Genomic DNA, 25678 nt, shown 5'->3' with positions numbered 1-25678 from the left:
CATTACAGACATTTACACCACACACTGCATCTGAAAGGCTAAGAGCATTGTGGAAGACATCACACACCCCTCACTCAAATTCTCCCTCCTGCCATCTGGCAGAAGATACTGGAGCATTTGTTCTGTCATGGCCAGACTGTGCAACAGTTTCTTCCCCCAAGTCATCAGGCTCCTTAACATAGTGTGATCGGACTCTTTTCCATCTGAAATTCTTTGTACGACTTCTAATTGCTCCTAGAAATCTGTTTGTTATTTATCATTTTTCTAATACACGTGCATATTTTGCACTTCTTATACACTTTGTGCCAAGAATACTGTGTCATTTGCACTGCCCATGTAGCACCCTCAGTCCTGGAGGAACACTGCCTCGTTTTTACTGTATGAGTTATATAATATTAGAAATGACAAATAAAAAGCTATTCTACTCTACTCTAATGTGCTCACAAAGCTGGAATCAATGGGGATCTGGAGCAAACTCTTCACTGGTTGGAGTTATACCTGTCATATAGGAAGATGTCTGTGGTTGTTGGAGGTCAGTAAACTCAGCTCCAGAACATCTCTGCAGGAGTTCCTCAGGGTAGTGTCCAACATCCAACCATTTTCAGCTGCTTCACCAATGACTTTCCCTCCATCGTAAAGTCAGAGGTGGGGATGCTCGCCAATCATTGCACAATGTTCAGCACCATTTGCAACTCCTCAGACACTGAAGCACTCCGTGTTCAAATACGATAAGATCTTGACAACATCCAGGCTTGGGCTGACACGTGACAAGTACCTTTTGAGCAACACCAATGCCAGGCTATTGCCATCTCCAATAAGAGAAAAACTAATCACTGCCTCTTGACATGCAGTTGTGATACAATCAGTGAATGTTTCACTATCAGCATTCTGGGGACAACCATTGACCAGAAACTCAACATATAAATTCAATGGCTTCAAGAGCAAAGAATACTGTGCTGTGTAACTCATCTTTTGATTCCTCAAAGCCAGCCCACCATTTACAAGACACAGGTCAGAAGTATGTGGATTCGTGACCACCTGCTTGGATGGGTGCAGCTCCAAAAACACTCAAGAAGTTTTACACCATCCAGGACAAAACAGCCTGCTTGACTGGCACCACATCCACAAGCATCCACTCCCTCCACCTCTGACTCATTAACAGTAAGGAGTAATATCTACAAGATGGTCTGCAGAAATTCACCAAATATCCTTAGACAGTGTCTTCCAAACACACAAGGGCAACAGATATATGGGAATGCCATGTTCAGCTCCAAGTCATTCCCCATCCTGACTTTGATATAAAATACAATTTCATGGGTCAATATCTTGGAATTCCCTCCCTCAAGGCATTATGCTTCTACCTTCAGTACATGGACCACAGTGGTTCAAGAAACAGCTCAGTTCACCAGCACCTTCTTGAGGGGAGGAAATGGGCTAGTGGTATCATTGCTGGAGTTTAATCCAGAGACCCAAAGGATGTTCGGGGGGCCTGCATTTGTATCTAGCCTCGGCAGATGGTGTAACTTTAATTTAATAAGAATCTGGAATTAAGTGTCAAATGATGACCATGATCTATTGTTTGATTGTCAGAAACATCCACCTGAATCACTAATGTCCTTTAGTGAAGGAAACTCCCATTGTTAATCAGTCTGGTCTAATTGTGACTCAAGACCCACAGCAATGTGATCGACTTAACTGCCCGATGGACAATAAATGCTGGCTGAGCCAGTGACCCTTTTATCCCATGAATGAATAAGAAAAAAGAGACAGGCAATAAATTCTGACCAACTAACAATGCCTACATTCCACAAACCAACCAATAAATAAATCCAAGGCATAGAATATAAAGTTTTGATATCTTCCTATCTGTGAATAAAGCACTAGTTAGGCCACGGTTAGCGTACAGTTTTACAGGAAAGATGCAATCTCACAGGGGAGAGTCCACAGGAGATTTACAAAACTGAGTTACTGGAGAATTTTAACTATGAGGGAAGATTGGATTCATTGAGATTATTCTCTTTGGTACCAAGTTAGCTGAGGAGCAACATAGTTTAAATAGACAAAAAAACCCAAATATGTTTTGATACCTTAACATTGAATATTCTATAAGTTATTTCAATTTCATTTTTAATTATGTTTGCTTTATTGTAATGGAAAGAATTCTGAAAATAGAGGATGACCTAAGCAAGCTGATTGGAGTGTATAATTGGCTGTCATCTGTTTTTAAATTTTGGAAAAAAAAATCAAAGCAGGCATTCATGTTCAGAATTGGGAGTTCAACCAGTTCTAAGGATGTGATGATTCAAAAACTAGACGAAAGTGAGTACTGCAGATGCTGGAGATTAGAGCAAGAGTGTGATGCTGGAAAAGCACAGCCAGTCAGGCAGCATCCAAGGAGCAAGAAAATCGACTTTTTGGGCAAAAGCCCTTCATCAGGGCCCCAACTGATGAAGAGCTTATGCCTGAAACGTTGATTTTCCTGCTCCTTGGATGCTGCCTGACCAGTTGTGCCTTTCCAGCATCACACTCTTGATTCAAAAACTAGTTCAGGAACATGTTTAAAATCCTGTGCAATTTTGAGCACTTGGAATAGTTTTAAAAAGTTACTTCAATTGTGTTTAACTGTAAGTAATAACACCAGTGCTTGTATTGGTTCAGACTTTAAAATATATTGATTGTTTTAATGAAATTTTGAGGTGGAAATTTTGAATTGGTTCTGTGAAAATGTTATGAGAAAGCCTGAAAATTATACAATTCATGGTAAAAATTTTAATGTCTGATTTTAGACAAGTTGAAAACTAGATAAAATCACTTCACACAATTGCATACAGAAATCATAAAGGTGAATCACATAGTACACATTACAGGCTTTATTATTCTTGAAGTATTTGTCCAAAATACTAATGTTGTTAGAGGGAGAATAGGCTAACATTTTCGAAAATAGTCTTTGCCACAATAGACTCCAATTTTACACCAGTAAATAGTTTTAAAATATATGCAGCATAAGTGTAGCAGTAGGTTGATGTATAGAACTAGTTTATTAGATGGGTCCATATTCTATAATATCATAAAACCATTGAAAATTAAACTTGAGTAGTTCGACAGAATCCTTATCTGGACCTCACACTGTGCTATTCACATAGTATGTGAACATTGAGCTGAGGGAGAATGTTGCATTCTATTTTCTCAAGCATTGGTGTTTGGAAACTGGTGATGGATGGTAAGCTTCCACTGTGTAACTACAGGACTTGACCAGCAATAAAATTAGGTGTTCTTTCTCTGGATGTTACAGGGAATTAGAAAGGTGATTTTTCAAGACTCATTGAGAGGCAGCATTGAGACCAATCATTGTGAGCAGTAATCAATGTTGGCAAAGACAACAGTAATTCATTTCTTGTTTGGTCATGTCCAGCTCAGTGAATTTTAGCAATTGTTGACCTGCAGAGCTCTTGCTTGATTTTGAAGGAGGTACATATACAGCAACACATGTCTTAAACTTACTTTAAAAAAAAACATTCACAGGATATAGGCACCTCATGCTTGGTCAGTTATTATTGCCTGTACCTATTGGCTTGGAGAAATTGGTGGTGAGCTGCCTTCTTGACCCTCTGCAGTCTATATGATGTAGGTACATCCACAGTGCTGTTCAAAAAGGAATTTTTCATGTGTCTTGGTTTCATTCCTTTTGACTTTGTAGTAGTTTTGATACAGCTGAGTAGCTTGAGGGCAATTGAGAATCAGCAACATTGCTGTGAATTTGCAGTAACATGTAGGCCAAACCATGGAAGGAATTCTGTCTCTAAAGGGCATTCGTAGAATTACAGAAGGGTTATGATGCAGAAAGAGGCTATTCAGTCCATTGTTCCTGCAGTGGAAGAATAAAGAACCAGATATATTTGTGTGACAATTAACATATGGACACCATTGGATTAGTTTTTGATTCCAGATTTATGGATGTAAGTTTGCTCGTTGAGCTGGAAAGTTCATTTCCAGACATTTCGTCACACTACTAGATAACATCTTCAGTGGGCTTCCGGGCGAAGCATAGCTGATAAATGTGGACAAACAGGCAGAAAACTAGCCACTGGATACATGAACATCAACCAGCCACAAAATGACATGACCCTCTCTCACTCATATCCGTACATACAGATAAGGGAGGACACACAAGAGAATTCCTAGAAGCACAGCATTCCAACCGGAACTGTATCGACAAACACATAGAGTTAGACCCCATCTACCACCCCTGAGAACAAGAACAGGAAATAACATCACCACAGGAAATGACATCACCAACCCAAAGAAACCCAAACATATAAATAGACAGAAGGAATTTTCAGCAGTGCTTTGCCCAGAGGCCCACTGAAGATGTTACGTAGTAGGGTGATGAAACATCTGGAAATGAACCTTCCAGTTCAGCGAGCAAACCTACATCCAGAACCTCAACCTGAGCTACAAAACTTCTCAAAAGTTGCTAAGATTCCAGATTTTTTTAAAATTCAGATTTCACCATCTGAAATGGTGGGATTCAAACCAAGATCCTAGAGTCTGGGGCTCTGGATTACCAATCTAGTGACATTATCCCTTGGGCATTCTTCCCAGTACAAGTGAATGTATACCTTATTCAGTGTCTTCAAGGGAGGTGTGGAGAAGGAAAAAATAGCAAGACGAAGAACTACATTCAGAAATCAACTATGAAGATTGCTAATCTTCTGAATCTTTTAGAATTATTAACAGAATGTTGGCTTGCATAAGGGTTCAGTCAGTCAAAATCAGTCAAAAAGTCAGAAAACAAGGGATGTGGTAAATTGTTTTTTTAGACGTGATGTTCATTGACAATGGTGTTTTCCATAGGACCGCTGCCTTTTTTGTATATAAAATTCTGGTTAGTTTCTGACTGAAATATTACAGCCATTTCTGTTCACCACAGCTTATGTAGGTTTATCAAAAGAGTGCACTAGAGATTGACCGGAGTGGTTCTGGGGACATGGAATTTTGGTGACATGGTTAGTTTGGAGAACTTTGGAGCAAAAGAAACTGAGGGGAGATTTGAAAGAAGTGTACAAGATAATGACATATTTTGATTAGGCCATCATGCAAAAAGCGCTCCCATTGTTTTATGCTTCAAGGACCAGGAGACACAGATGTAGGAATTTGGGTAAGAGATGCAGGGAGGTGTGAGAAATAACATTTTCACACAGTGAGCAGTAATGACCTGGAACTTGCTGCCCACAAGGGTGCTGGAAGTGAAGGCAATCATTGATTTCAAAAGGACATTTGATGTGCACTTACCGTAAATAAAAGTGTAGGACTATGAAAATTGATGAGTAGTGAAACTGACTGAATTTTTTGGAGGAAAGCCAGTTTGGACTTTTTTTAATATTCATTTGTGGAATGTAGGCATGGCTGGCTGGGCCACCATTTATTGTCCATCCCTAGTTGCCCTTGAGAAGATAGTGGTAAGCTACCTTCTTGAATCACTGCAGTCCACCTGCTGAGGGTTGACCCACAATGCCATTGGGGAGGGAATTCCAGGATTTTGACACAGCAACAATGAAGGGACAGCGATATAATTCCAAGTCAAGGTGACGAGTGCCATGGAAGGGAGCTTGAGGTGCTGGTGTTCTGATTTACCTGCTGCCCTTGTCCTGCTAGATGGAAATGGTCATGGGTATCGAAGGTACTATGGGAGGACCTTTGGTCAATTTCTGCAGTGCATCTTTTGGATAGTACACATTTCTGCTACTGAGCATCGGTGGTGGAGGAGGGAGTGGATGCTTGTGGATGCAGTGCCAATCAAGCGGCTACTTTGTCCTGGATGGCGTCATGCTTCTTGAGTATTGTTGGAGTTGCATTCATGCAGGCAAGTGGGGAGTATTCCATCACACTCCTGACTTATGCCTTGTAGATGGTGGACAGGTTTTGGGAAGTCAGGAGGTGAATTACTCACCACCGTATCCCTAGTCTTTGACCCACTTTTGTAGCCATTGTGTTTATGTGGTGAGTCCAGTTGAGTTTCTGGTCAATGATAACCCCCAGGATGTCAATTGTGGGGAATCCAATGATGGGTAACACCATTGAATGTCAAGGCGTGTTGGTTCGATTTTCTTTTGGTGATGGTAATAGTCTACTATTTGTGAGGTGTGAATGTTACTTACCATGTGTCAGCCCAAGCCTGGATATTGTCCAGATCTTGTAGCATTTAACAATGGTCTGCTTCAGTATCTAAGGAATCGTGGATGAAGCTGAGCTTTGTGCAATCATTGAAGAACATTCCCACTTCTGACCTTATGACGGAGAGAAGGTCATTGATGAAGCAGCTGAAGATAGTTGGGCCTCACTACCTTGAGAATTTCCTGCAGTGATGTCCTGGAGCTGAGATGACTGAGCTCCAACAACCACAACAATCTTCCTATGTGTCAGGTATGACTCCGACAACCAGAGAGTTAGCCACCAATACCCCTTGATTCCCGTTTTGTTGGGGCTTCTCGATGCCACACTTGGTTAAATGCACCATTGATGTCAACACCTATTACTGTCACCTCAACTCTAGAATTTAGCACATTTGTCCAAGTTTAAACCAAGGCTGTAATGAGGTCAGGAGCTGCCCTGGCGGAACCTAAACTGGGTGTCATTGAGCAGGTTACTGCTGAGCAGATGCTGCTTGATAGCACCGTTGATAACATCTTCCATCACTTTACTGATGATTGAGAGTAGACTGATGGGGCGGTAATTGATGGGGTTGGATTTGTCCTGCTTTTTATGTACAGGACAATTTTCCTCATTGTTGGGTAGATGCTAGTGTTGTAACTGTATTGGAACAGTTTGGCCAAGTTCTGAAGAACAAGGTTTCAGTACTATTGCCAGAATATTATCAGGGCCCATTGCCTTTGCAGTATCCAGTGTCTCCAACCATTTCTTGATATCACATTGAGTGAACAAGTTGACTGAAAACTGGTTTCTGTAATGCTGGGGACGACTGGAGGGGGCTGAGATGGATCATACACTTGATCGGCCAATTGGCCTACCTCTGTATTGTAAATGACTTTACAGCTTGATTGTATAATGATCTTTTCTTTTATACATTGGTATAATACTTGTTCTTTTTTTTGTGCTACTGTTAATAGAACAGGTACTTCATCTAATGCCTCTGCCAATACGTGTCTACATACATTTGTTGGAATGTGAGTCAGAATGGTTGAGGCTTTTTCACTACCACAGAAAATGGTTGAGGTCAAAACATTCTGTTTTCAAGAAGGAGGTAAGTATAGCTCTTGTGGCAAAAGAGAAACAGTTAAAAATTACACAACACCAGGTGACAGTCCAACAGGTTTATTTGGAAGCACTAGCTTTTAGAGTGCTGTTCCTTCATCAGGTAGTTGTGGAGAATAAGAAAATAAGACACAGAATTTATAGCAAAAGATTACAGTGTCATGAAACTGAAATGATATAACAAACAAAGCTGGATTGTTGTTAAGTCTTTCATCTTGGATGTAGGTTTGCTTGCTGAGCTGGAAGGTTCAGTTTCAGACGTTTCATCACCACACTAAGTAACATCATCAGTCAGCCTCTGGATGAAGCACTGGTGATATTGCCCACTTTTTATTTATATGTTAAGGTTTCCTTGGATTTGGTGACATAATTTCCTGTGGTTATGCCATTCCCTGTGGTGATGTAATTTCCTGTTCTTTTTCTCAAGGAGTGATAAATGGAATCCAAGTCAATGTGTTTGTTGATAGAGTTCCAGTTGGAATGCCATGCTTCCAGGAATTCTCGTGCTTGTTTCTGTTTGGCTTGTCTTGGGATGGATGTGTTGTCCCAGTCAAAATGGTGTCCTTCCTCATCTGTATGCAAAGATACTAGTGAGAGTGGGTCATGTCTTTTAGTTGCAGTTTTTTTGCCTGTTTGTCCAATGTAGTGTTTGTTACAGTTCTTGCAAGGTATTTTGTAAATGACATTAGTTTTGCTTGTTGTCTGTATAGGGACCTTCAAGATCATTAGCTGCTGTTTTATATAAAAGGTGATATATCTCCTGAGGAGGTCATTACAGTTTCTCGCTGTGGCACATCAGAACTGGCAATTGATCAGTTGAGCATTGTATCCTGTTCTTATGAAGGCATCCTTGAGCACCTTCAGGTGTCCGTCATGTTCATCCTCATCTGAACAGATCCTATGTATGCATAGAGCTTGTCCATAGGAAGTGGCTGTTTTAATATGTTTCAGGTAGAAGCTAGAGACGTGTAGCATTGTGAAGTTATCCATACCACAGCAAGAACCGTGATGACCTTCTCTGGAGACAGACACGGGATGCAGCTGATAGGATACACTCTTCATTGTCCAGTACTTCCCGGGAGCTTAAAAACTACACCATGTTCTTCGCTGCCTGCAACACGTTATTAATGAGGATGAGCATCTCACCAAGACGTTCCCTACGCCTCCACTTCTCACCTTTAAACAACTGCCATACCTTAAACAGATGATTGTTCACAGCAAATTGCCCAGCCTTTGTGACAACATCGACCACAACACCGTACAACCCTGTCATGTCAACCACTGCAAGACGAGTCAGAGTGTCAACATGGATACCACCAATACCCGTGGGACATTATCTACCATGTACGTGTCAAGTAACTTGGCGACTCGGTCAATGTTATCTATCTCATTCGCTGCAGGCAAGGATGCCCTAAGGCATAGTTCATTGGAGAGACTAAGCAGACACTACAACAACAGATGAATGGACAGCGCATAACAATCACCAGACAGGGGTGTTCTCTCACAATCGGGAAACACTTCAGCGGTCAGGGACATTTGGCCTCGGACCTTCAGGTGACCCTCCTCCAAGGCGGACTTCGGGAGAGGCAACAATACAGAGTCTCGTAGCCAAGTTTGGTACCCATGGGGATGGCCTCAACTGGGACCTTGTGTTCATGTCACACTACAGGTGACCCCATTGCACTATACACACGCACACACACACTCTTACATACACTCTCACACAGACCCTCTCTCATGCACACAGATATACATCCTCCCACACTCACACCCACACACACCGTCTCACAGGATTATACTCCATCGTGCACACACACACATACACACTTTACCAACCTTTCACACACGCAAACACACACTCTCTCATGTGCACTCACTCACACACACACTCTCTCTCTCTCATGAACACACACATATAAATCTATGGGGTGAATTTGCATTTGTAGAATTATATTTACAGATACCTTCTAATTTGCTCAAAAAATGCGCAATCTACAGGCAGTCAATCCATGTAATATTTTGTAAGTTCCACTTTGGAAATAGAACCAGTCTGACTCAAGATCGGGACACAGATAGACTGACCTCACACCTTTAATGCATTGTCTGAGCTGTCACCTTTTGTTATAAAACTTTAAGTTATCCTGAGGAGGTGACTTAAAAGAAGTTTTGGGATTTACACATGAATGAACCAAAACATTCTAAAAGATGAAAGACTTAACAACAATCCAGGATTGTTGAATATATCATTTCAGTTGCAGGACACTATAATCTTTTGCTATAAATTCTGTGTCTTGTGGTCTTATTCTCCACAACCACCTGATGAAGAGGCAGCACTCCAAAAGCTAGTGCTTCCAAATAAACCTGTTAGACTCTTACCCGATGTTGTGTGATTTTTAACTTTGTCTACCCCAGTCCAACGCCGGCTCTTCCACATCATGGCTAAAAAGATGTGAGGGGAGGGCAGTATTAGGTTATTGAACTTGATCATCAGCCACAATCATAATGAATGGTGGATCAGGCTCAAGGGGATTGAATGGCTTATTGCTGCTCCCATCTTCTATGTTTCCTCTCGAGATATCCCATTTTCCTTTGGGGAGTAACCTGTCAGCTAACTTTGGTTGACTTGCTTAAATATTTTGTGAAATTAAACTGGCTTTACTCAGTTGTGATGTCAAGGCTGAGCCTAAGAAAATATTAGGAGATAAGCAGGTTGTTCCCTCGATGTTGGAGATTTGCGATATTTGAATTAACAGCTTGGTCAGAGATGAGACGAACCATTAATGGTGCGCAATGACTTGAAGTTAGTAATTCCCACTAGTTTCCCTGAATTTTGATTAGGGAGGATGAATCAGGTCATTTGAATCAAGCTAGCAAAAGTATCTACGTTGAATCCCTTTTGGTTTAAACTGTAGATTAAAAACTACTGCATGACTTGGATCAGCCATTTCAATTAATGTTGTATTTTGCAATTGTCTGATTTGGATTGCGAGACTCCTGAGAAGTACACTTGGTGTTGTTAGCTGAAAGAAGTCTATAGTTAGCAATATCCAAACAGAGCATGATTCATGACAAAAGGAAGTCTCAGTTTGAATAAGTGCAAACATAAGGAACTGTGAAGGAGGAATTTAGGATTCCTTTCAAATTTGCTGAATAGGTTTTAAGGTCATGTGATTATTAGATAATTAGCATCTTTTTAATTTGTCCATGAAAATTTGGACATTGCATTCTATGCCAGCATTACTCCCCATTTTGTCAGATAAAGAATCCAAAGTTAATTATATTTTCATTGTGTTATAAAATAATTCTGTAGCTTTTTCAGTTACAGAAGAAGTTTGTGAAGGAATATCAAATTGATATTTTTAATATTTTGGTAAATCAGGCATTGGAAGATTAACGCCTGAGCAAAGTCTCCTTTTAAAAATACAGCTCCAAATATTGTTCATTAACTGATTTTGAATCGTTAGATTACTTACAGTGTGGAAACAGGCCCTTCGGCCCAACAAGTCCACACCGACCCACCGAAGCATAACCCACCCATACCCCTACATTTACCCCTTACCTAACACTACGGGCAATTTAGCATGGCCAATTCACCTGACCTGCACATCTTTTGGACTGTGGGAGAAAACCGGAGCGGGGAGAACGTGCAAACTCCACACAGTCAGTTGCCTGAGGCAGGAAGCGAACCCGGGTCTCTGGTGATGTGAGGCAGCAGTGCTAACCACTGTGCCACTGTGCCGCTTCATATTTTAAATGAAGCTTTAATTTTGTCATAGGTTACTCATGGAATGTGGTTGATATTGGCAAGACCATGTCTACTGCCCCTATTCCTAATTGCCCTGAGAAAGTGTGATGGGCTTTCTCCTGAACCACCGGAAGTGCTTGTCAGGACTGTGCTGTTGCAGTGCTAATAGGTAGATTATTCCAGGATAACGGCCCAGCAACAATAAAGGAACATGATGTACGAGCTAGCCAGGATGTGGTTTGGAAGTGATGTTGTTAAGAAAGTAATGCTGATTTTGTATTTCACAATATTTTACAGAGATATATCAGGAAACGCTATTGTTACAGTTCAAATTCCAGCATGGTTCACCTTCCATTTCATTCTTCCTGTAAAAATGGACAAAATGAAGACCGAGTGCAGGCATTGTGCACAGTGTTTTCAACAAACATAAATTCAGAGATTTATTCAGAGATCCTTCTCTGTTAGAAATAGGAATAAAATTGCCTCATGCTTCAATCTAGTGTGAACAGATTAAGTGTTTCCTCCCTGCAGTTATAATCCTGTTTAATAATTTTATGAGTTTTAAGTATTCTATGTTGGGTTTCTTTGTGTGAACTGAATGCCAAGATCAAGGTTTAGGTTTAATCTCCAATCTGTACTAAGCTAATTTATATCACCAAGAATGGCAATGGGATTTCTACAATTCCTGAATCATGAGGGTGGTGTGGAGGTGAGGATCAACTGAGTTCTCATCCTTGTTCCCGGTTCATTGAAGTGACGCAGCAGATTTCTCCCTTTTGAGAACAGTCTGACAGGATAGAACAAGTTTAGGAGCAAATGCTAGAATAGGTACTGATGCTAGCTGATGCTAGAATAGGTACTGAAAACAATAAATGCTGGAGATCACAACGGGTTGGGCACCATCTGTGCAGAGAAAGCAAGCTAACGTTTTGAGTCTAGATCACTCTTCATCAAATCAACTCTAGACTCAAAATGTTGGCTTGCTCTGTTTCCATAGGACAGGTTAACCTGGGGCAGACAGGAAAGCGGAGTTGGTGATTACAACCAGGTCAGCCATGATCTTATTGAATGGAGGAGCAAACTGTAAGGACCAGATGGGCCACTCCTGCTCCTGTGTTCAGCATTTCTACTTGTGATAGCTCTACATTTTGGGGTGACCTTTTAATGGTTATTATTTAGGCTCATTCATGAGGTATAAAAAGCTTTGCATGGTTCACAATGGTCAGTGAAATCCTATCCCTAGTAAAAGAGATCTCTTTCAGGAAACAATAATAAAAAAAGATGTGAATGAAATAAAGAGTTAATTAAAACTGGGCAGATATTCATATTCAGTTTCACTTGTGTAAATATATATTCCCATTCATTTTCTGTTTCTCCTTTCTGTATTTGAACTGCTAGTTTGATGCCCAAGGTAGGGAAAATTTCTTAAAGTGTTTGACCTGACACTAGATGGCCGAAGAAGATTGTGCATAATCATACACTAAATCAAAGTTATTCTCAACCAATAAGCATCCATGAAAGAAATGCCGATGAAAAGTTTCTCTGTAGATAAACCACAGATATTGCATTCTTTGAATATTTCTGATGGTAAAACGAATCGTTTTCTTTTCTTTCCCTTATATTTTTTTAATGGATCATCAGATGGGAGCACTGCAGGCAAAGCCAACATTTATTGCCTTTTCTTAATTACCCTTGAAAAGATGATAGTGAGCTGCCTTCTTGAAATGCTGCAATCCATGTGCTGTAGGTACAGCAACAGTATTGTTCAGGATGGAGTTTCACAGACTTGAGTCAGCTCAAAGGCTGAACACATCTGCAATTACGTACTTTGTTGCAGAATTGTACTTGGGAGAATTAGCTGGCATTTTCACTTCATGATGAGCAATAAGCTCCACACTGATTATCTAAATGATGGAGCTCAATTTATTCATCAAAGACTGGGGATAAAACCTGAGATCCCCCCAGCTAACTAGCATTGTACCATGCTTTGTGGTCATTTTTCCAGGAAGTGATAGGGTTATACAAAAGTTGAGGTGCGTACCAGTCTTTAAATGAACAATATTTCCATTTTTAAGTGCCTATTTCTATGTGTAAAGTGATTAACATTTGTGACCTTAATAGAGTTATATTGCTCTGGAATGTTAATTGCTCTTAATAGGTCATTGGAACAAGCACAAAAGGTTAAGTCAGGAATTCAATCAGGGAAGACAGCAGGTCCAATTATTAGTTCCTGCTGTATATAGCTCTACATAAATTTCTAAACTCAATCTATGTATATCCAGAAAAATGGCATGGGGGAAAGATTATTAAAAGGCAAATATAGTTAATGAGTAAGGAATTACTAAAGGTCATAGTGTTAAGGGATGTGTAGGTTTGGTGCATTGGTCAGGAGTAAATATAGGATAATAGGATAGGGGAATGGGTCTGGTTGGGTTACTCTTTGGAGGTTGATATGGATTTGGGCCGAAGGGTCTGTTTCCACACTGTAGGGATTCTGTGATATTCTGTGAAAGGCAGTGGACATATTAGATTTTGGTAGATTTTATTTTTTTTTAATATGGTTAGTAGATGTGCTCCTTTCAATATGCAAAACTATATTAATGCCCTTCGAACAATTTAATCCATGGTGAATACATTTTTGCTACATCTATTGATCCAGTATAGATCCAGTATCATGTTTGTTCCCTCCATGTGGTTATTCATACAGTTACCTGGTTGAATGATTTTATGGAGTTGATCCAAAGAGAGATAAAGACTGGTTTTTAGATTTTGTATTTGTATCTACTACCTGTTCGCTGATGAAAGCAAATTCATCCTAGGGCAATCCTATTTGATTCGTAAAATAGCACAGCTCCTTGTGTGTGCGTACATTGACATGTGATGTCAAGATTACAGCCTCATTAGTGCATGCTGCATTTCTTCCAATTTCACTGTCTGACACTATTTCAATAATAGATACATAGGACAGGTCAAATGTTAAGTCTTTGAGGTTGCAGGGTAGATAAATAGTTGCAGAGCGGCCAGAGAAATCAAGATATCAAAAATAAACTTTTGAGATTGGAGGAAGCATCTTCACAGCTTAGGCATATGCCTAAGAATAAAGGCATGGAGGAAAGCCAGGCATATGGCCACAGCTGAACAATAAAGTTGCAAAATTACAAAATGAGTGTCAGCAGAACAGACTCTTGGTTTCTTGAGGATCTCTTCAAATCTCCATTGTGAAACAAGCAAGAAATCTATGCATTGCAAGTTTGAAAACCAGCCTGGCAAGGTTTATTGGAAGAGAAACCATTTTGTGCTGGAACAGAAGATCAAGATTTCACAGAGAAACGTAATGAAAGACGTCTGACATTTTAGTAGCTTACAATAATCATTGATAAAAAGTCGGGAACGGTCTATATTGGGAATATGGGGGAGGCTCCCATGAATTTTATCATGCTAGACAGTCAAATGGTGAGCAAAGGTGGATTAAAAGCCATGTTAGTGAAGAGAATTGGCCTTAGGAAGTATAAATGTACAACTTTGCATCTCATATGTCTGACTTGATCCTCTTAGCCAATGGTGATATTTTGGGGAAAACCTCTCCTAAAACAAAAATTCCCAAAAGGAGGAGTCATCCATGTTCACATTAAAGGATGAAAGTGGTTGAAAACATGCCTAAAGAAAGATAGGATTTTCTGACCAGGAGGATAACGTAAAGAAAAAGTGATCTTTTCATCTGGGGCAGGTTGAAATCATATCTCTTCAATGGTGTTGTTGCAGAAGTTAGAATGCAAAACAATGACAGTGCAGTAATTTCCAATGCTTAAAAATGTGTTGCTGGAAAAGCGCAGCAGGTCAGGCAGCATCAAAGGAGCAGGAAGGGCTTATGCCCGAAACGTCGATTCTCCTGCTCCTTTGATGCTGCCTGACCTGCTGCGCTTTTCCAGCAACACATTTTTAAGCTCTGATCTCCAGCATCTGCAGTCCTTACTTTCTCCTAGTAATTCCAATGGTCTAACTAGCCTTGTTCGCCTGTTGAACAAACTCTTCAAGGATAGCATGAGAAAACAAGCAGAATGACTGGATTTACCAGAGCACATTCACTCAGGGAAGCAGCATACAGGCTCTCACATTCGCAATCTTGTGTGATTGGATCATAAAGCTTTGGATTTACTCAGATTGGAGATTGTCATCAAGTCATTCAAGAAATGAAGGATATCCAATGAACTTAATGGGACATGGATAATCATTTGTGGAATGATGTGGACAGGACAGCCAATAAAGATGACATCATTCAAGAATAGATTGGGGTTTGATGAAGAGGTGGAGGGTAATTTTCATGGATTTTAATGTTCATTTCATGCTGTGATGCAAAGTAATATTCCACAGTACAAGAAAAATTTGGTGAAGTTTTATAAGCCTTCTTTTGATTTTGATGAACTTGATAAATTTGATGAGATTGGTGTGCAGAAATTAATAGATATTATTTAATTATAGAAGAAAGTTTCACTCCTTGAAAGTGAAGTTGCAGGTAGATAGGATAGTGAAGAAGGTGTTTGGTTTGCTTTCCTTTATTGGTCAGAGCATTGAGCATAGGACCTGGGAGGTCATTTTGCGGCTGTACAGGACATTGGTTAGGCCACTGTTGGAATATTGAGTGCAATTTGGTCTCCTTCCTAATGGAAAGATGTTTGAAACTTGAAAGGATTCAGAAAATACTTACAAGGATGTTGCCAGGGTTGGAGGATTTGAGCTATAGGGAGAGGTTGAATAGGCTAGGGCTGTTTTCATTGGAGCATCGGAGATTGAGGGGTGACTTTATAGAGGTCTATAAAATCATGAGGGTCATGGATAGGGTAAATAGATAAAGTCTTTTCCCTGGTGTCAGGGAGTCCAGAACTGGAGAGCATAGGTTTAGGGTGAGAGGGGAAAGATATAAAAGAGACCTAAGGGACAACTTTTTCACACAGAGGATGGTACATGTAGGGAATGAGCTGCCAGAGAAAATGATGGAGGCTAGTACAATTGTAACATTTAAGAGTCATCTGAATGGATATATGAATAGGAAGGGTTTGGAGGGATATGGGCCGGGTGCTGGCAGGTGGGACTAGATTGGATTGGGATGTCTGATTGGTATGGACGAGTTGGACCAAAGGGTCTGTTTCCATGCTGTACATCTCTATGACTCTAATTAAATTATTTTCCATGCTGTTTGTGTTATTTTTGGGGGCACAGTTGGCAGGAACCATCTCTGACGTGGCAGCTGTGATGGCTAGACAATGGAAGAGAATGAATTTCAGACTCTGAAGTATTACTTGTGAAAAATCCACTCCTAACGTTTTGACTGAAAAGTTGGAATGGAACTTTCCCAGCCCATTGAACAATGAAGCAAATGTGGCAAAATACAGAGAGAATGAAAGAAAATCATGACCTCAATGTTGAGAGAAAATGTGCTGATTTTCCCCTTAAGATTTCAATGGCAAATTCTGAAGCTTGCTAATATGCAACAAGCCTTATTTCCATGCCTTTGCATTTCATTATCAGCTAATCTCACCTCATTTTTATATAGTTTGCAATTCTCCCCTTCTCTCCTGAGAAACTTGATGTCAACAATTCCTGCTTTGAAAGGCATTGTGGTGATCTGATAGCTCACGGCTTGCTTATTCGGGTGTCTATTTTGATGTCCCTTCACCAGGATATCCTTGAATGTTCATGCACAGCATCCTCCTCCACTCTTTGTCTCCTGAAGTCAGCATCAGTCAACCCCAACATCACCACATCATCATGACTAACCTTGGACCAACTCAGAATCCAGTTCAGGCTTTCAGGATGTCACTTTGTAGTTCTGGGACCTCTTTTACATGCATGTTCCTGCCAGGGCACTTCGCATACAGGGACCAACTGCAGGATGTCCCTTGTGACTTTTAGCTACTTTCTTACTGCTAAGTCACTTTATATTTCCTTGGAACCTCTCAGCCTCTGTGGATTGCATTGACTTTTAGCCAGAGGGAAAGAAGGATTAGTCGTCGTGGAGAATAAGGGATGTGAGCGCTGCTGAGAGAATGCACTGCATGCAGTATTGGGGATGATTGTCCATAAACTTTGCTGAGTTTTGTATGCAGTGGCAGGGTTAGAATGAGAGTGAACTGGCAAAGCAAAGATGGTAGCAATTTCTCCTGCAGAATATAGAAGACTATTCACCTTTGTCCTGCATTCTATCTGACCACGGAGACATCTTCAGTGCCTTGGTCTCCTTTGATGGTCTGTTAGGTAAAAGGATATGCTCTCTCTCACCACCCCATCACAAGGGCCTCCAGGTCCATAAAGAAAAACAGTTATCAGGTTCCCTACTGAGATTTCAGTTTCTTAAGAGGGTGGCATTTGAGGTAGTCCCTGACTTGCTGCACCTGAAACGGTGTGTAGCTTGGCATGAAATGCAATGGCAGCAATTTGAATGCCACACGGTTCCAGCAGCCATGGGAATGTCTGCTCTCTTGCTGCATAACTGCATTAGAAGGATATCTAAAGAGGCCAGTTTCTTTATTAATGAAGCGAACAGCAGAAGATAGCATGAGAAAAGTCACTGTGAGCCATGATATGACTGTAATACTCCACAAAAATAGCATTTAGCCTCAAAATTGGAAAATCTAGCATATAGTCTTAGAAACTTAACTTTTAAAAATTTGTGACAGTTTTAGTGGTTGCTATAGCAATAGAACAAGAGCTTTCCAGCATCTGCAATGCTTTACTTTTGCAATAGCACCAGGTAAGTGATTTATTTGGCACAATGAACGAGTTTGTGCATTGGAACCATTCTGCTATTTCTCCCTGATACCTGACTGGTTCATGGTTGTGATTTGGATCAGTCAATCATTAACCTAAAGTATCACCCTTTGACATGACAGTAATTTCTTGTTTGGTGTATTTCTATAAGAATCAAATTTACATATATATTAGAAACATAGTGGCTCTTTGCAATCCCTATTGTATTTAACTGAAGTAGTGTTTCCCACTATCGACCATTTGTTCTATCTTCATGCTAAAGAATGAAGATAGAGAAAAAATGCAAATTTATAAAACAATCCTTTCAGCTTCAAGAAAAATGTTAGCAATTTTGATGTTGGATGCTGGGACTGAAATATTTCTAGTAAGAATGTACATTCGAATTGAATATTTGTGCATGATCCAATTTGTTACTTAAACAGAAAAAAACTGCTATTAAATAAGGAATGTCCTTTAGGGTGTCAAATTAAAGTTATAGAGACGTACATCACAGAAACCAACCCTTCAGTCCAGCCTGTCCATGCTGACCAGATATCCTAAATTAATCTAGTCTCATTTAATCTGACCATACTTCCCAATAACTGTAACATTCATAAATGTAAAAAAATGTGTAATGTATAATGAGTTAATTAGAGGGAACATTGCTGTAACTTGGTCTGAATTGGTCAGATAAACACCTGAAAATGCAAAGTTTTTTTTAATGATGTAGAATTTATCTCAATGAAATTTTGGAAATTTATGCCCCCATGAGCCACATGGGCAGTGGCAAGAAAGTTGAAAGAATGCAGCAAAAATGAAAAAAATGTTCAGTATTTCAATGTTGTGAGAAACATTTGCTACATTCCCTCAAGCTTTAAAATGAGAATTCAGAATCTTCATATTTCCATGTATTTGCATCTCATTATCAGCACAATTCATGACATTTCTACGCAATTTCAAAATGTCCTCTCCTTCCCTGAAAAACTAGATGATGTTAGTTCCTTTCGGAGTGGATATCTGGTGACAGTAACTCACTGCTTATTTCATTGTGCCTTCACTGCATAAGTCAGGTACGCCATTTTCCTCCACACTTCATCCATGCAAGTTGGCATTGCCAAACCATCACCTCACCACATACCTATGCCTGCTTTCATGCCAACTTGCACACCACTTCAGCACTTCAGGACTTCACTTTGGATCCTGGGGATTCTTATGGCTTGCATGTTTCTGCTATGTGAGTTTGTGTATGGAGCTACAATGTATCTTATGGTTCTTAGCTTCATTTCTTAATGCTAACACACTTTGTGCTTATTTGGTGCTTGCCAGCCCCAATGGCATGGATTGATATAGCACAGAGACAACATGTCTCTGGAGAGAGCACTGAACTGTCAAGAGAGTGGACATGCCATACCTACAGCAGCATTGTCACACCCACTCCATATGGTAGCAGCTTATGCAGCAAACACACTTCATCTGCTTCAAGCAAATGGCCACGTGTGAGAGTCAAAAGAGATCAGTTTTACTGGAATGAGGGGAAACCACAGTATTCAGGAATACTTCCACAGTCAGTCAAGGGACTCATCTAATTATAGTGCGTGGGCTTGGTCTTGGTGAGGCAGGTCCTCCTTTCTGGGGTTTGGGACCACAGACAGTTGTGCAGGTCAAATGAAAGAAGTCCAGAGATTTCAGGTGAGATGTGGTAGGAAAATCTGTCAGGATGGTGGACCAATTTTTCCTGCACTGAGACTGCATCTGAGGAGTGTGTGGTACTGCAGGATGAGGAACAGCGGTGAGGTGTCTCTAGTGAGGAAGCACAAAGGACAGAAAGGGTTTGTGGTTTGGGAGGATGGGTAGATGAGTGATATTGAGTGGATGTGATACGTTGAGTCTATGAGCCTTGGGGAGAGGTATATGTAATAGCAAAGTTACTACGATGGTCACACTGTGAGTGTGAGGTAGCAGAGAGGAGATAGTGGCACTTAAACTTGTGAAGTACAGCGGATCATTAATCACCTTCCTATATGGCTATGCATTGCATTTTACCCATGCCACAGCACTCACCCAGGCCACTACCTCAGTTCAGAGTGTCACTGTCTGGTGGTATGGCCTCCTTCACCAGCAAATAGGAAAAAAGCACTGCTTTTTTTTCCATTTCTTTACTCACCAGTGGCTCTGGGTCTCTGTCAGTGGGTCAAGGAGTTCATTTACCTTCTGGGACCTATCCTTCAGGATAGTGGCGCAGCATCACAGTGTGAGGAGCAGCACCTGAATCGGTGTGCAGCTGGGGTTTAAATATGGTACCAGCAGCATCAACGTTGTAAAGCACTAGTCATGGTGAGCAATTCCATTTCATGGCTATATGATTCCACGTGACAGCTACCAGATACACTGGCTGTATTAGTACTGGGATGAAGAGCAGAAGATTGCTTGGGAAGAGTTATCATGGATCGTGGTGGAGCAGGCACATTGAATCTCACTTGAAAATGCACTTTGCTAAAACAAAATGTAAAAATTCAGTCTGTGGTTTTAAAATACTTTACCCATTGTGGAACAGAACCATACCAACCAGCGTAATTGTACCTTCAAAATCTCCAACTGTTATGTGTTTTGTAAAGTGAATTTTGTAAAGCGTTCAGTTACCCAGGTTAATTAAGGGAGAACAAGTGAGCTGGTTTCCTTCTCCTGATTTTTCGCAGTGGTTCCTAACAGAAGGATACAGTCCTATTGACAAAAGCCCTCACTCTGAAGTACGCTCACATCAGGGAGAATCCCCACTGTGCCAAGTACAAGACAAAGAGTCAATTCTCTGAAAAGCTACCTGCAACAGCTATTTGTGGGTGAGGAGTGGGTAAGGGGGAACATTCATTGGTCCATTGGTAAAGGATTTAGAGGAGGGACATGATTGTGTAGAATTTAAAAGAGGTAATACATATGCCAAAACAAAACAACCGCAGAGGCTGGCGATCTGAGACAAAAACATAAATTGCTGGAGAAACTCACCAGTCTGGCAGCATGTGTGGAATGAGAGCAGAGTATCATTTTGAGTCCAGTGCCTCTTCATCAGAAGAATTTGAAGAGTCACTGGATCCAATCCCTTAACTCTGCTTTCCACAGATGCTGCTAGACTTGCTGAGATTCTCCAGTAATTTCTGTTTTATAATGCATATGCCGTATGGTGTCAATAGCTATAGAAACTAGAAAACAACTATTGTTTTAACCATGTTAAGAAATACCTTTTTTTGAAATTACTGATGTAAACTGACATTCCTCATAGATTTGTACAACATGGAAATAGACCCTCCGGAGGAGAAAGTGAGAATTTCAGATGCTGGGGATCAGAGCTTAAAAATGTGTTGCTGGAAAAGCACAGCAGGTCAGGCAGCATCAAAGGAGAAGAAGAATCGATTCTCCTTCTCCTTTGATGCTGCCTGACCTGCTGCACTTTTCCAGCAACACATTTTTAAGAATAGACCCTCCGGTCCAACTTGTCCATACCGATCAGATAACTGACATATTCCCATTTGCCAGCAATTGGCCTATATCCTTTAACCCTTCCTATTCATATATCCATCCAGATGCATTTTAAATGTTGTAATCATATCTGTCTCCACCACCTCATCTGGCAGCTTGTGCTGTGCACACACCACCCTCTGTGTGAAAAGGCTTTGCCCTTCAGTCCCTTTTAAATCTTTCCCCTCTCACCTTAAACCTATGCCCTCCCCTACCCTTGGAAAAAGACCTTGGCTATTCACCCTACCCATGCTCCTCATGATTTTATAAATCTCTATGAAGTCACCCCTCAGCCTGCAATGTTCCAGGGAAAATTCAGCCTCTCCCTGTAGTTCAAACCCTCCAAACCTGGCAACATTCTTGTAAATCTTTGCAACCCTTTCAAACTTCACAATATCTTTCATTCAGCAAGTAGACCAGAATTGAACACAGTATTCTAAAAGTGGCCTCACCAATGTCCTGTATAGCTGCAACATGACCTTCCAACTCCTTTACTCAATGGACTGATCAATGAAGGCAAATGTGCAAAACTCTTTCTCAACCACCCGTCTACCTGTGACTTCACTTTCGAGGAACAATGCACCTGCACCCCGAGGTCTATGTTCAGTCACACTTCCTAGAGCCCAACCATTAACTTTATATGTCTTGCCCTGGTTTTCTTTATACTGAGTACTGATGCTGGACTGAGATCATTTTTGAAAATGTATCATAAAAATAGGCATTTTAAAAATGCCTAGGGTTATTAAGAAAGCATATGGTGTTTTGCCTTTCATCAACAGCGGGATAGAGTTTAAGTGCCGCGAGGTTTTGCTACAGCTCTACAAGTCCCCGGTGAGACCACATTTGGAATATTGTGTCCAGTTCTGGTCCCCCTACTGTAGGAAAGATACAGAGGCTTTGGAGAGGGTGCAAAGAAGGTTTATCAGGATGCTGCCTGGACTGGAGGGCTTGCCTTATGAAGAAAGGTTGAATAAGCTCGGACTTTTCTCTCTGGAGAGAAGGAGGAAGAGAGGAGACCTGATAGAAGTGTACAAAATAATGAGAGGAATATATAGAGTCAATAGCCAGAGACTTTTCCCCAGGGCAGGATTGACTGGTACGTGAAGTCATAGTTTGAAGATATTAGGAGGAAGGTATAAAGGATACGTCAGAGGTAGGTTCTTTACGCAGAGAGTTCTGAATGCATGGAATGCGTTACCAGCGGTGGTGGTGGAAGCAGAGTCACTGGGGACATTTAAGTGACTACTGGACATGCACATGGATAGCAGTGAGTTGAGGGGTGTGTAGGTTGTTACTATATTTTACATTAGGATTAAATCTTGGCACAACGTCGTTGGCCAAAGGGCCTGTTCTGTGCTGTACTTTTCTATGTTCTACATTCTATGTTCTAAAAATGGCTAAAAAGAAGCTTGCACAGGAAAATATCACATTTGAATTTCTGGTGGATTTTTATTTTGGTGCTGTGTGGGACAGTTTAGGGTGGATAGGAGTATCCTTGTCACTGTCTTGGCAGCACATATGTACCTCTTGAACCGGAAGTTTGAATGAAATACACAGATACTTTTCAGAGGTGATTCAAGTTCTTTTAAGTTGGTGTATTGTGTACACTGAATTAACAATTACTGTCAAATCTAACCAACAACAAGAAAAACCATGGTTTCTTCCACTTACTGTTTTCTATTTTTCCTTTTTTTAATAGGTTTTATTGGGATTTGATAATGCTGATGCTTATGGTTGGAAATCTCATCATTATTCCTGTGGGAATCACCTTCTTCACTGAGTCAACGTCAACCATTTGGATTGTTTTTAATGTTGCATCTGACACCTTCTTCCTTTTGGACCTGATTGTCAATTTTAGAACTGGAATTGTTGTCGAAGATAATGCCGAAATTATACTGGACCCAAATGTTATCAAGTGGAAATACTTAAAGAGCTGGTTTATCATTGACTTTATTTCTTCTATACCAGTGGATTATATCTTCCTGATTATAGAAAAAGGATTTGATTCTGATGTTTACAAGACTGCCAGAGCACTGAGAATTGTGAGGTTTACAAAAATCCTTAGTCTCTTGCGATTATTAAGACTTTCAAGACTTATACGATATATCCACCAGTGGGAGGAGGTAAGGGACTTCTTAATCTTTTAAATCGTGGGTCAGATTGCAATTTGAGAAGCTATTTTTAATTATTTCTTTAAACCACACTGATGGTATTGTTACAAAGCATTTTGGTTTGGTAACAATGTAAACTATACTGTAAAGGTTAGAGGTGAATTTGCCCTGACTGCCTTCCAATAAGCAATGTTCAATCAACTTGTGAAAATAGTCAGTCACACATTGCTTAGACTCTAATTAATTGCAACTGGAGCAAAGAAATTCTAAAATATTCATCAGGAGTTGATGGATTTGTAAATATTTAAAGCTTATTTTGAAAAGGCAACTTACATGTTAGCATGGCTCAGAATTCGGGCCTAGCTGAGCATGGTGAATGTCCCTGGGTCTTACTGAACAGTCTGTGTCCAGCCATGGTCTCTTCACCCCTCCTGTGGCCAAAGACCCTTTGACACCCCCATCTTCCATAGTTTGTCCATATCTCTCTGCACAGGCAGGCAAACAGGGTTAATAGAAGTGTCCATTCTAACTGGAGAAATCTTAACTCTGCACCATTGGTGGAACCAGAGCAGATAAGGAAGGTTAAAATCTTAAAAACCTGAAATACAACCCCACTCAACGACTCTGAGGAAATGGTCTTTCAGCAGCAATGTTTACAGTAGATGTATGTCTGCTTGTATACCCCAGGCTGACACAGTGGAGTCTAGTCTCCAGTCCTCATGGACATCTTTGGACCAATCCACAAGAGCTAGTGTACAATGACCACCCCATGTTAAAAACTTTCATACACAATCATCTCAAAGTTTGAAATCTGAAATGTCTGGACATTCATGCTCAAATTCAATAGTGACAGACCAGGATGACATTTAGCCATCGTTGCCAGGGACCTCAGCCTTTTCAACATTGATACCACTGGCAAGCAGCGGGAACAAGATTGCTGTTATACCTTCTTCTGGAAGAAGAGTACCTGCCTCCAAGGGTTGGCTTCACTGTGAAAGACAGACTAATTGGCCATCTCAGAGACTCCACTTGTGGGGTTAACAAATGCTTCATGATTCTTCAGTTCACCTTGCCCAGGCCCCATGCACTACAGTCCTCAGCATGTATATCCCAACGCTGGATACTACAGTCAATTTGAGAGAGCAACTGTACTCCAATCCTGGACAGTCTGAAGGGTGACAATCCAGGGTTGGAAAGGACATGGACCTCAGGAGAAATATAATCGGCAGAGAGGGGTTAGGGAGATCCAACAGTAATGATACCTTGCTCTCGACAAAATGCTTGAAACAGGGCTGATATCAGCATCAAAACCTCATTCACCAAAGAGGGGGGTACAAGGCCTCCTGGCAACATCTCACTGCAAAACGCTGGAGTACATCATCATCTGAACAATGGGCTACAAGGATATGTACATCACCTAAACCTCAACAAGAGTTAATGATTACTGAATGGACCCGCCTCCTAATTTTCTCTGAGATAAATATCAATGTTGCTCCAAAACAGCGATGACAAGAGAAATATTGCCATGAGAAAATAAAACTGTAGTACTCAAACAGCCTGATTGGAGAGCTCTATTCAGCCAGGCTGAAAACTCTCACTGACCCAGAGGTGCAGAGTACCCACAGCACCTGATCTTCCCCCATGGCCTCCATTAGATGTACCTGCGAAGAGATGCTAAAGAACAATAAAGTGTCAGGAACAGATGGAATCCAAAGCCATAAAATATACCGGAATTGCATATTCAGCCATGATCATATTGAATGGTGGTGCAGGCTCAAAGGGCCTATGAATCTACGAACACATACGCTGTGTTGGTATGATTACATGACTTTATTTCCATTATCTAGAAGATAAAGGGTGTGGCAGGAGATCTCAGCAATGCTGCAATCATGTTCATCTTCAAGAAATGTGAAAGGTCAGACTATAGTAATGACAGAGAAGTTTCCTTGCTGTCGGCTATAAGAAGGTTATTACAAGAACCCTCCTCAATTGTCTTCCCCCAGTGGCAAATCCTCAAAGTGGATTCTGCCCTTTAAGGACTACAACCATAGGATTTTCATTACTCAGTAACTACAAGAGAAATGCAGTTAACAGCACCAACCTTTCTACATGTCTTCTTTGCACTAAAACTTTGAAACAGTCAATAATGAGGAACTGTACAACGTCCTTCTCTGTTTAGGTTACTCCCAAAAGCTTGTTGGCATTCTCCACTTGTTCTGTGATTATATAAAAGCAGTGATCCTGATCAACAGATATACCATGGATCCAATTCACATTTACCAGGAATGTGTAAGTC

The 25678-nt window shown here is 40.7% G+C and overlaps 1 protein-coding gene across 6 annotated transcripts in view; it reads left to right on the top strand.

Moving 5' to 3' along the window:
• The window catches only part of LOC122549029 (potassium/sodium hyperpolarization-activated cyclic nucleotide-gated channel 1-like), a 278409-nt gene that overhangs the window by 25645 nt on the left and 227086 nt on the right, over positions 1–25678 (top strand). For all 6 annotated transcript variants that reach the window (XM_043688170.1, XM_043688180.1, XM_043688200.1 and 3 more), the window contains exon 2: positions 22971–23394. In XM_043688170.1, coding sequence (XP_043544105.1) covers positions 22971–23394 — 424 coding nt within the window. The remainder of the gene's footprint in view (positions 1–22970; positions 23395–25678) is intronic.

The sequence above is a fragment of the Chiloscyllium plagiosum genome, chromosome 1 (genome assembly GCF_004010195.1).
Source record: "Chiloscyllium plagiosum isolate BGI_BamShark_2017 chromosome 1, ASM401019v2, whole genome shotgun sequence".
Lineage (NCBI taxonomy): Eukaryota > Metazoa > Chordata > Chondrichthyes > Orectolobiformes > Hemiscylliidae > Chiloscyllium > Chiloscyllium plagiosum.
This window is presented reverse-complemented; position numbering and strand designations above follow the sequence as displayed.